Source organism: Marmota marmota, unplaced genomic scaffold (assembly GCF_001458135.2).
Source record: "Marmota marmota marmota unplaced genomic scaffold, marMar, whole genome shotgun sequence".
NCBI lineage: Eukaryota > Metazoa > Chordata > Mammalia > Rodentia > Sciuridae > Marmota > Marmota marmota.
The window spans coordinates 12085490-12098208 of NW_025999905.1; the positions used below are offsets into that span (position 1 = coordinate 12085490).

Sequence of the window (12719 nt, forward strand, 5' to 3'; positions counted from 1 at the left end):
ATTAAAATTTTTATTACTTATTCTAGAAATTGGAGTCCTTCTTTTCACCACACATATAACTAAGTTTTCTGAAATCTAAATATTTGATTTACTGTTACGCAAATTCAACACACATACTTAGCATGTGTGAGGTTCTGAGTTCAATCTCCAGCACTCTTCCTCCCACAAGAGTCTAAAATTTCCCAGAATTATGCCTATTGCATACGAATCAGGTACTCCGGCTTGGAACGAAGCTAATGACATTTATAAATTTTAAAAATAACCAAATACCTCCCTCCAGTAATGTAATTGTGTTAAATATAAACCATAAGGTATTAAAGATAAAACACAGTCTTCTACATGCAAAATGGAAAACCACCACTCTTTCTTCCTTTTTAGGCATCTGAATTTTTTCACTCACCATGTATGTTTCAAACAATTCTGTAAGCTGCTGTTCTGCTTTGAATACACTTTTAAAAATGTGATTATATCTATGTATTCTCTTATCTGGTCAAATAAGCAAAAAAGAAAAGCAACAACAACAAAAACGTATTTAGCAGCTTCTCATTACTTAGTGGCACTTGGAACCTTTATCTACAAACACAGTACAATAAGTACAAATGAATGACCAAATTAGGTAACTACTGAAGTTGCAAAGTGTGTTTATTCTCATGTAAATATACACATAGAAGGGCTGCCTGTGGTTTTATACAGAGACTAGACTAAGCCATGCATTTCTACTGAGAAATTACAGCCTCAGTGAGAAGCAATCCAAGTCAGCAGGACCCTGAAGGACTTTTAGTAATGTGGAATGGCTTTATCGCTCCACAGTCCAGTTGTTGTTATTTGTTTTTCTAGCAAAAAGAATCTTTTTGCTTGAAGTCATAAAACCTGAGTTTAAAATCTGTCTCCACAAACTATAAGACTTCAAATGAATTATTCAATAGAATTTTCTATATAGCCATAGAAAATTTTCTATGTAGCCATAGAAAATAATGATTTAAAAATCGATATAGTGCTAATACCACTGTCCAATGATTAATAAATATGAAGATTAAATCAGATGCTGAAGGACTTCACAGAGTGTCAAGTATATAAGGACAGCCACCCTTTAATTTCCTAGTTTGGCCAGTTCTTCAAATTTATATACAGTCCAAGGGGGAAAAATAAAAGTGTGTTCATTGTACAAAGAAAGATTGAAGAGACAAGAATGTACCCCCACTTCACACTCAATCACTTTCCTGTGAGATGGCCTAGCTTATGCCTTCCATTCAGGAGTCTTGAATCCTGCATAGGCACTATAGGAGTTTAAGGGCTCCCTTGGGACCTACTTTTATGAATGGGTTCTCCACCAGAATTTTCTATGTAGCCATTCAAAGTACTGTATTAATTATCATACTCCCAAAATGCCCAGATATGAGTAGGCTTAAATTTTTAGGTCATTGGGCCAATATGACTAAGAGTTCCACTGAAGAAAAAGAGAGCAATTTCAATTCAAACTTGTCAATACATACTGAATGTGAGCTCTGAGAGGTAACATGCTATTGCAAAATGCACATGAGCTTCCACCAGGCAGCATGGCCTCTAACATTCAGTCTCCAAAGGCCCAGATTATGTGAGATTGCAGCATATCATAATAAAACTATTCACTTACAAATGAATAGTGGGCCTTTTAAACTTTAACTACTCTTGGTATCATTTTAGAACCGTCAAAAATATTGAAGGGGAGGAAAAGTTTTTTTTTTTAATATTTATTCCTTTAATATATAAATTATTGTTAATGTCACACACTAAATTTCTTCTCTAATTATTTTTACTCATTTTTAAATATTATTTTTAATTGTAGTTGGACATAATACATTTATTTTATTTATTTTTATGTGGTGCTGAGGCTTGGACCCAGGGTATAGCATATGCTAGATGAGCACTCTACCGCTGAGCCACAACCCCAGTCCCCCTTTTTTCTTCCTTTTATACTTTAAAACTTTACTCCTCTGTTATGAACCCACTTGGATAATTTCACTCATCTCCTATAGGGCACCATTTTTCATTGTTATGTGTAATGTCATTGTTGTTGTTATTTGTTTAGTACACACTCCAACACATGTACCTATACAAACCTTTTTTTTCTACACACAAACACACATATAGCTTTGTTTCAAGAGGGTATTAGCTATCATCATTATTGTTTAAAAAATAAATAGTTCAATAATTTTTAGAAATATGGTCTTGATATTTTAACAAAATATTGAATTTCTACTTCAAAGACAAAACAATTCTTTATAACTCTCCCCTGAGCCTTCCACTGGGATGAATACCATGCAGAAAAATGTTGATCCTGAGACTCCTATTCAAATAGGATTTAGAATCACCAATATCATTGCTTGGGTTATAATGTATTGCACAAAGAAGAAAAAAATGCTAAAGTAAAGGACATTGATTAAATGTTTGAAAAAAGAAAAACACTGAAAAGTAGACCTCTAGCAATGGCCAGGTTAGTTTTGTTTAAGTTTGCTTTCACATTATGGAGCCATTCTGATATTTTAGGGCTATCTAAATATTTGAGAGAGGAAGAGAAGAAAATGTCTTATAAGTTTTAGGCCCAGCACAAACAGAACCTTTAATCTCCCTTTAAAAGATAATCTTTGGGGCCTTATTTTCTGAGAAAAAATCACAATTGAATCTCAAATCTAAAAAACCCAATTGTATGATCCTTTAGGATAGGTTCTATATTTGTTATGAAGTGACTTCGACTTATGTGAAGCTGTCTTTTTTAAAATATATATATTTCCCCTCTCACATGTTTGGTTAAAAGTTAATAAAATTTTCTGTGGTAAATAAATTACTATGATCAAGCAATACTCACCACAATAAGTTCATAAAGAAACTTCCTTGTATTTCTGTCTCCATGGCAATCTTCCTTTAGCTTCTTGACAACATATGAAACCTTTTCTGATTCTTTGTCTGCTTGCATTTGATCAAAGTTTTCCAGTGCCAGATGAGAGTACCCCAGGACACCGGCTAAAACTTTCCAGTCATAAACTTTTTCTAACACCAAGGTCAATACAACTGAATATATATAAGTCAGTTTTTTAAAGGGCAGGGCAATTTGCTCAAGAAGATTCCTGGTTGTAAAGATACTATCAGACACAGACATGACTTGTTCTTTTGAAATCACCTTGACATTTTTGCAGTGCACAAGTCCAATCTTCCCTCTGAGGACTCCCACATACCATTCCTTCACTTTAGACTGCCCCATGGCCTTTACCTTACCTTCCCCAAGAAGAGCTATCGTGTCCCCTTTGAAATATTCCAGAAAGTAGTCAATCTTGTTTTGTCTGAGCACTGTCTTCAGGGTTACCCCATAGTTGGTAAAGTTCAATTTTTTATCTTGGAATGTGGGATATTTAACAAGCACTGATGAGAATAAAGACGTGGACTTTTCCTCTTTCTCCTTGTGCAGATTTGAGAGCCTTTTTAGGTTGGGAGCCGGATCAGGTGAAGTGATAAAGAACTGTGCAACTGGTCTACCATTAGGAGGCTCCACCTGAACACGGAAAACAAACAAGTGCATCTCTCTGCAGTCCACTAAAGAAAAGAAAACTGGTTGATGAACCACCTCACCTGATTCCAACTGCTTTTGTTTAATTTGTTTCCCATCTTCTTGCACTTTTACTTCAAAATCAGGATCACATGAAAACACAGAAATATTTAAATCCTGCGGCTTGTCAAGCAAAAACGAATGCCTTCCCCAGAGCTGAAATACAACAGGAGATGTGCTTTTTCCATCCTTTTTAATATCAGGGATTGTAAGCTTTCCTGGAATATAGCTATGTCCACAAACTGTGAAAATAGCAGTGAAATTGGGATGGATGTATTTGGGGCCATAAATTCCAATTGAGATGGTTTTGTGAATGTAATCCCAAATGGTGGCAGGTGATGACTGAATAGCTTTAGGTTGTGCAGCAATCACTAGATACATCACCTTACTCAAGTCCACCAGCTTGACTTGGATGGTGTCTTTATAAACATAGCAGTTGTTTAATACTTTGAAAGGACCCTCTTTGACCAGGCTGTGTAAGCACACCATTTCTGTCATCACTTGACTGAAAGGATCCTTTCTTACTTCAGCCCCAATTTTCATTTCTAACAAAACAGCTTCCATTGTATTAAGGTTGCTTAACATGATTTCCAACAGAGGGCTTACAGTGCATGAAAGATCATTATTAAGCATTTGTGGAGGATCAAGAAATGCCCTTAGAGATACCTCTTGGAATTCTCCCACAGCTACATGACCTTGGGGCACATGGACAGTGATGTCTGACTCAGGTAACTGTACGGACCCTCCTTGGTGGTTGAGTTTATAAACTGTGATTGTCTCTGCAACTTGTGTTTGGGCCCATCCAGGACTCTGATTCATTGTATTCAAATCCAAGCAGGAGCGAGCCAATTGGCGTTGACTTAACCAAGCCATTTTGTAAGCCTCTCGATCATTTTGAAGCCATTCTAAGTCTTGTGCTAGGATTTGGTCACAGTCTTGCATACTCTGATGAGTACTCGTGGTGTCATCTAAAATGCCCAGAAGTTCTGAAACACTTTTGGATCTTCCTGATTTTCTTAAGGGAGACTTGCTGAGCAACTGATGCACATCAAGTTCATCTTCAGAGGAATCAAAAGAATTTCCAGTTTCAATTTCTCTTAAAAAAAGAAAAGGATCTTCTTTCAAAATGGAGATATTCTCTTTCTTCTGGTTATTTCTTAGCTGAGTTATATCATCCAGAAATGGGTTAGAAGCAGATAGTTCCTTCCAGAATGGATTTGTAACTTTCAAAGCCTTGTCATCGTGAAGAGGGACAGCATCTGGACAATTGCAAAGCAAGCCTGGGTCTTGCCATTCTTGTTATTTAAATAAAAATAAAACAAAACAAAAATAAGGTGGCAATCTGAGATACAACCAAGACTCATTATTCCCAATAGCTTAAAAATTCAAGATTTACTTTTCACTTTGCTTTTTGCTCTCTAGCCTAGTAGCTGCTACAAACTTAATGTAAAATTTGGTCAAATTCTCATGTAATAAGAATAGGGAAAATTTCTGCCAAATTATTTTGAGTAAAGGTAGAGTTATTTTATCTAAAGAAATCATTGTACATAAACTAAACAAATATCAAACACTTCAGACAGTAATACATTTAACACATTTCCTTGAAAATGACTTACACTGGTATTCACTTCTGCCTTACTATTTTATGTTTCATCTTCCCAAAATGAACAAACTGAATTCAATTATCTAGATTAGATATTATTAGACCCTACACAGTAGGTCTAATTTTATAAAACAAGCCACTGTATTAGACAGGCAGCAAAAAATTCTTAGATTATTTTCTGAGAATGTTGTATTGATAAATTTTAATAACATTGAATTTCTGTGTAAGAGAGAGGAAGAAAGAAGGAACATTGAAAAAATAGACCATTGTTGGATAGTGCTTGAAGGAATTTGTTGAACTTTTGTGAACTTACAATGACATATTATTGCTTTAGAAACTGAGTGTTTTGAGAATTATAACACATGAAAATATTCATTTTCATAAAGAATTTCTATATATCCCACAATGTTGGAGACATTTTTTTTTAAGGTTTAGAGTGAATCATACTTAGCCATTTCTAAGAAAATATTAGTAAAGAATCTGGGGACTTTGTGAAACTGGTGATACTTTGGAGAAAATGAAAGCCAAAATGGGCAATCAAATCATCCAAGTTTCTATAGGAAAAAAGAAAGAAAGAAAAGAATTCAAGTAAACTTCTTAACTTTTTGGTTTACTATTTGTAGAATGGTTATACATTAAAGTGTTACATATTAAAAATTAGAAAATAAAAGTAGTTTTTCTTCTATTTCTACACTGATTTTCAATCCAATGACTCCTAATTCTTAAAATTCATTTTTTTTCTCTAGGTTCAATTCCATTGTTTTCTGTCCCAGGAAGTTTTCTTAAATCCCTTCATCTTCCAAAGATCTCTTTTATCCCAGATTCATTCTATTTGTTACATATACTACTCATTTTTTAATGCTTTTGCATTTTTATAAAATTTATTATAATCTGATTATAAGATGTACATTTTTGCATGTCTTCAATAATACTAGAGCAATTCTGTGATAACAAGAGGATTTTATCATTCTTTTAATCTCCTGTAGCAGGAGGTAGAACTTCAGGACTTATTGGTGAATTTTAGAAGTACACATTCAGTAGCTATTGATGATGGATCTGATTTACTTACACGGAAAAATTACAATAGTCATACATTTCTGTACCTGTAATATTGCAATTTTTTGAGAGGTTTTCTCCTTCCATGTCAATCAAATTTCCTTCAGCTCTACTTTGTGCAGTTCCTCCTGACCAAAAATGGGCTATTTCACAGATTACCATTTTCCCACCTAAAAGTAAATAGATATGTGTTTTTTGTAAGCATCCATGTACACATTGGCAGAAGAAACAAATTTAAAATGGTGATAGATATTTAAGTAGACAACTGCATTTAAAAAATACTTTAAAGTAGAAGACTTACTTCTGGTAGGATAATGGACTAGATATGTATTATCATGCTGTTGAAAAATGCTCAGATTATGTACTATACCAACAAGGAAACCTGGAAATACATTACCGAGCCCATAAAAAAAATGACTAATGGAAACCCTAAGAACAACAAAAAAAGAATTGTAAGTTGAAATTTCAATAAATAGACCATCTTAATATAATGGTTGGAAGACTAAATATACAAACCTGAAAATCCTCTCCCAAATTCTTCTCTATATTCAATCCAATTACCAGAAAAATCACATTATTTGTGTACACATGTGTAAGATCTTTTTTTATTTTTTAAATTTTATTTTTAAATTAACAAATCAAGATCGTGTATATTTGTTGTATACAGCATGTTATTTTAAAGTATCTTGTTCTGAAACATTGCTGCATCTATAAACTCTTAAGCTTTGGAAATAATGTGTGTTATCTATCAGATATCAGAATTAATTTTAACTATTCTGTAAGACAACGTGGAGAGAGAACAGAAGTCGACTCAGGGCACAGAATAAAGATTCCAAAAGCAGACCTGCACTCATAAGAAAGCTTGTTATCTGGCAGAGGCCATGCAAAGCGATGTGGAAGTGATGGATTTCTAATTAAATGGTGATGATATAGTTGGTTGTACATGCTGAAAAGAAATTGCATCAATCACAACCTCATTTCACACACACACACACACACACACACACTTACTCACACACACAAATCATTTCCAAGAGTTTTAGATTTCAAAATGTGAAGAAAAAAAAAAAACACTTTAGAATTGGCAAAGTAGAGAATGCCTCCTGAAAAGTATTTATTAAGCACAAACACATAACACGCACACACGCAAAGGCAATCACAAAATGAAAAAATAAGAAATCTTGTTCAGTCAAAAGATATTGTTTACGGAGAGGGGAGGAGAGGGAAGGGGAGGGGGGATAGTAGAGGATGGGAAAGGCAGCAGAATACAACATACACTAGTATGGCAGTAGGTAAAAAAGTGGATGTGTAACCGATGTGAATCTACAATATGTACATAGGGTAAAAATGGGAGTTCATAATCCGCTTGAATCAAATGTATGAAATATGATATGTCAAGAACTTTGTAATGTTTTAAACAACTAATAAAAAAAGGATATTATTTACAAAAAGTAAAAACACAAGCCCAAAACTAGGAGAATTGACTTCCAAAGCACATGACTGATAAAGAATCACTTATTTGTATTCTAAAATAACAAAGACTCACAAAAATTAAAATTAAAACAACACTAAAGAAATTCCTTTAAAAAGATCTAAACAAGCATTTCTCAAAAAAGAAAACAAATGAAATATGTCCTATCTAATTGGTAATTAGATAAAGCAAAATAAAACCACATGAAACAAAATTAACACCTATCAAATTTACAAAACGTTTGAAGTCTGGCAACAACAATTATCAACAAAACTGCAAAGCAAAGAGAAATCCTATGCTCTCCTAGAAGAAGTACTAACAGGTACTTGGACTATAATCTGATATTACCTAGAAAAGATGTTTGCAAACTAGTACCCAGTAATTCTAATTCCAGTTATTTACTCTAGTCAAATTTTGTATATGTGCATAAAAAGAGATATTACAGTTGAATGTTCATTATATTATGTTACCAGGAAACTGTTTTTTCTTCTTCTTTTTCTTCTTCTTTTTTTTTTATACCAGGGATTGATTGAGGATGCTTAACCACTGAACCACATCCCACTGAGCCACAACCCCAGCCCCCCAGCCATTTCACTTTTTTATTTTGAGATACAGTCTTGCTAAGTTGCTTAGGTCCTGAGTAAGTTGTTGAGGTTGGCCTCAAACCTGCAATCCTCCTGCTTCAGCCTTCATAGTCACTGGGATTATAGGTGTTTACCATCACATCCAGCCTAAATCATGGTATTTTAATACAACGGAGTACTATTCAACAGATGAATCACAACTCAATGTACAAATACATGCTAGATACAGGATGCTCATTTGCTGAGACTCCACCTTCATCACATGTATGGTTTCCCTTAGTCCTGTGACAACATGCAGAACTACATATTTAGCATCTGATTTTCAGGTGGAAAAACAAGTCTCAGCTACTCAGCATAACTAAGCCACCAGGTCAAATGACAAGTGAATGACCCAGAAAAAAATTACTTGACTTATTTACATTATAGCTACCACACCCAGGCCATAGGCCTAACCCAGACCCAGGTTCCCAATGGTACATTCCAAGAGCACCCCACCTGCCATTTCACATTTCCAAGGATGAGGAACACTCCTTTCCTCCCTTCTGTGCTAAGTTCTTCCTTAAACTCACCCCCCCCCTTTTTTTTTTTTTGGTCATTCTTCTTTCAAATTCTTGACTTTCATATTAAACAAGTCTATTTGATTTTTTTAAAATGTAAAATATTTTTTGGTATATGAAAAAATAATATATTTTTCAAAATGAAAGAAAGGAGAAGAAGGGAGAAGAAGAGGAGAAAAAGAAAGGGTAAGGAAGGGGAAGAACATGTTTTGCAAACATGATGAATAAACAACAAAAAAAATTATCTTGTAAGGTTAGGCATGCTTAAAAACAAACAAGCAAACAAATGGTACAGTAATATTTTTTTTTCCTGCTAGGGAAAACTACATCAAAAGCTTGAGTGAAAAATTGAATTATACAATATGCAAATTGCAATGAGACCTCAAGTTTCCTGGCAGCTCTTTAAAAATTCTGTGGCTGGTTTTCACCAGATACAATGTTCAAAATTTTGAGTATTTAGCACTACCATAGGTAGTCAAGACTTTAAGCAGGAAAACTGAGCTCAAATCCTTCAGCAAAATTTAGCAACTCAAATTAAGATGAAAGGGAAAAAAAGTTTAAATAGAAAAGTATTTTTAAATAGATAAAGTACATTTTAAATAGAAAACCAACTCTTTCATTTCTTGTGAAGAGCAAAAATGAACAATTTAGACCCAGTATTCCTTTGAAGCAGATAACTGTTGATGTAAAAAAAAAAAAAATAGTCATAACCCAGGAAGAAAAGTTAGAAGTCCTCAACCACAGGAAAGCCAGGACGGGTGCCTGACACAGATGTACAGATGTGATCCTGAGTCATGATTACATTTCAGAAGCAAAGGCCCAAAGTAGTCATTGGCTGTAATTCCTTGTGGAGCTGCCTTTTCCTTCAGTCACCCAAGCAGATCTTAACTGTCCTCCAGAGCTGTTCTTCTAAACTTGTACCAGAAGCACCTGATGGATTTAATCAAACACAGCAGCTGGAACCACCCAGGGTTTCCTATCCAGAAAGTTTGAGGACGTATCTAAAAATCTGCATTTCTAATAAGGTTGTCAACTGATGCTAATGCTATGGATCTCAGGGGCACATGTTGAGAACCATGTTCTGAAAACATTTTGGGATTTTTTTTCCCCCACTGGCTAACTATTTTCCCTATTTCCACTGTCCCCCAACAAATCCTCCAGCTCCTGATCTTTCTTTACACAGGCGCACGCGCACATGCGCGGGAACACACACACACACACACACACACACACACAACCCATAGTACTAGATGCTAAATCTGGATATTTTTTTCATGTGAATACAGGGAGTATTGTCTATAGAAGCATGAGTCAGTCTTTTTTGGAATGAGTAAATGGGAAAAGAGAAGCCTGCTGTCCATTTAATCCAGGACACTTTCTTTTAGATGTGCCTTTGACTTATTCTGGTATTGTATGATGCATTCTTTTTTTCCTCAAAAAGCTAATGAACAAAGTTTTGCCCATCATTTATTTTAGTATTAGAACTATGCCTTAAGCAACTGAGGAAATTCACCAAATATACAACTTAATAAATGTTCTGAGAAGGTATTTTTGAAGGGGGAAGTGGGTGGGAAAGGATATGGTATTTGGAAAGAATAAAGGGAAACTATCTTTTAAAAGAATCATTTCTTTAACATGTCTTCTTTAATGTGTTTGTAGTAGTCTTTATACAGTGAAAATTGTTATTGCTAGCCATAGGCAAGTTCATGGTACTTTTCAATTTGTCTTTGAGTACCTCAGACCTCTCTGATTGCCATGGACCATACTTTTTTTTTTTTTAAACTCTTCATAGGATCTGAGCTGCATTTAACTCTTGATCTATGTGTTATGAAGTCATGACCATATTGGCTACAACTTTTGTAGGTGACAGCAGAGTCTAAAATGTCAGAAGAGCCATTGTTGGATCAATAGACTTCTCCTTCACCCCTCAAAACCAAACCTACCCAAATGCTACATTAACATGTAAAAGCAACTGACTAAAGAAAGACTGAATGGTCCAAAAAGGAATCAAAATCAGCAATAATATTCACCTGGTATAATCTGTTGGACATTACCATGGTGTGTGTCCTTACTGGATTACCCCAGGGCACCTTATAATGAGCTAGTGACACCATATGATTGATGATACATATACTCTAACACCAGTTATTAAGTAGTTTGAATATTTGTTACTCTAATCATTCTGACCAAATATTTCAAAGACCAGACAGTCTGGCAGGGCAAATTTCAGCACTCACTTTTCCCCAAGAAATAATAAAATGACTTTAGACAATTATCCAGGTAGGGCAGCAGGGATGATGCGTTAGGCAGTATTAATAATTCACAATAATTTCTATGATGGCTCTAACCCAGAGCTCAAAACACTTTATCAATACACCATCTTATTAATGTTACCATGTCAAGATGCCTATCACTTCTTTATATTTTATTAACCTTCCATCATTAGCAGAACTAAAGTTCAGGAAAATTACAATCATTGTGCAGTGTAGTGTGACATTAATGAGCACAAATCAAGAACAGAGAAATGATAAGTCAGGAATTGCTGTATATCTAGCTTACTGATGTAACATCCCCAGAAACTTCATCCTGGAAGAAAAAGTGTACAAGACTCTGAACAGACACACACACACAAAAAAAAAAATCTAAAAATTTAAAAACTAATAATTATTTAAAAAAAAAAACAGCCAGGTACAGTGGCACATGCCTGAAATCTCAGCAACTTGGGAGACTAAGGCAGGAGGATCTCAAGTTCAAAGATAGTATCAGCAACTTAGTGAGATCCTGTCATCTGAAAATAAAAAGAAAAGAAGAACTGGGGATATAGCTCAGTTTTAAAGTGATTCTGGCTTCAATCCCCAGTACCAAGTAATCATCATCATCATCATCATCATCATAAGAGCTATTAATTTTTGAGAGCTTCCCTACTCTTAATACCATGTATAGATAATCACATTTATTACTTGCAACAATTATATCATTATTCCCATTTTAAAGAAATATAAATTAGGGATTTTGTATGCCCAAGAATATAAAGCTATTCTAAAAGAAAGTCAATGTTTCAACTTAAGGACACTGAATCCTAAAGAACTCTACCATGTTCCCTGCAGAAGGGATAGACTCTCTCTTCCAGAGGAAGTGACAAGGGGTCTCATATTTTCAGTGAGCACCAAGCCCTGAAAATTATGTAGCTATCCTGGTTCACAGGGTTGACAACCCTAACACTTCACACCCAGAGAATGGCTGAAATTACAGGTGGCCATGAAGAAGGGAGAAAGGCATTATTTTAAGTGAAAGAATGTTTTACAGATGATAAAACCAAGTTGCCGAGAGGCTAATTGATTTGCCTAAGGTTTAAGTTCATCACTAGCAGGTTTAGGAAATCAACTGCCATTGCCTGATTCTAAAATTCATAAGAAAGAAGAAGCATATGAGAATGGCTTCCCCCATTTACATGAACTCTATAAAATGAGATTCTTTAACACTTTTGCTATGTTATGGCAAAAGTAATAACAACTTAGATTTTAAGACTTGAAAGCAAAAATGATAAAAGGTTTAATCCTAGCATCCAGTGAAAGTAAACTATAGTGGTCTCCAGCTCTGTGCTTCCCAGCAATCACACCTCATACCAAGCAAGGGTTCTTGGGATGTGAAGTCCACTGGCAATGTCAGTCCTACTTGCTTTGACCTTACTGCATGTGTTTAGCATCTTGCCTTCCAAGTCACAGGGCAGAGCTCCATAATCAACATTGGAAAATGGATAAGGCATCTTTCAAAAGTTCAGAAGGCAGTCCATGAACACAGAAATATTTAAAAGAGCATTGTAATGATGGGCCTGGTGGCATAAGCCTATAACTCCAGCAACTTGGGA

The 12719-nt window shown here is 34.9% G+C and overlaps 1 protein-coding gene across 2 annotated transcripts in view; it reads right to left on the bottom strand.

Annotated features, from left to right (window-relative positions):
- Positions 1-12719, bottom strand: part of Macc1 (MET transcriptional regulator MACC1) — a 98690-nt gene that overhangs the window by 48215 nt on the left and 37756 nt on the right. For both annotated transcript variants that reach the window (XM_048799690.1, XM_015498164.2), the window contains exons 2-3: positions 6287-6409; positions 2846-4875 (exon numbers count right to left, since the gene is read on the bottom strand). In XM_048799690.1, coding sequence (XP_048655647.1) covers positions 2846-4875; positions 6287-6401 — 2145 coding nt within the window. In that variant the 5' untranslated portion in view covers positions 6402-6409. The remainder of the gene's footprint in view (positions 1-2845; positions 4876-6286; positions 6410-12719) is intronic.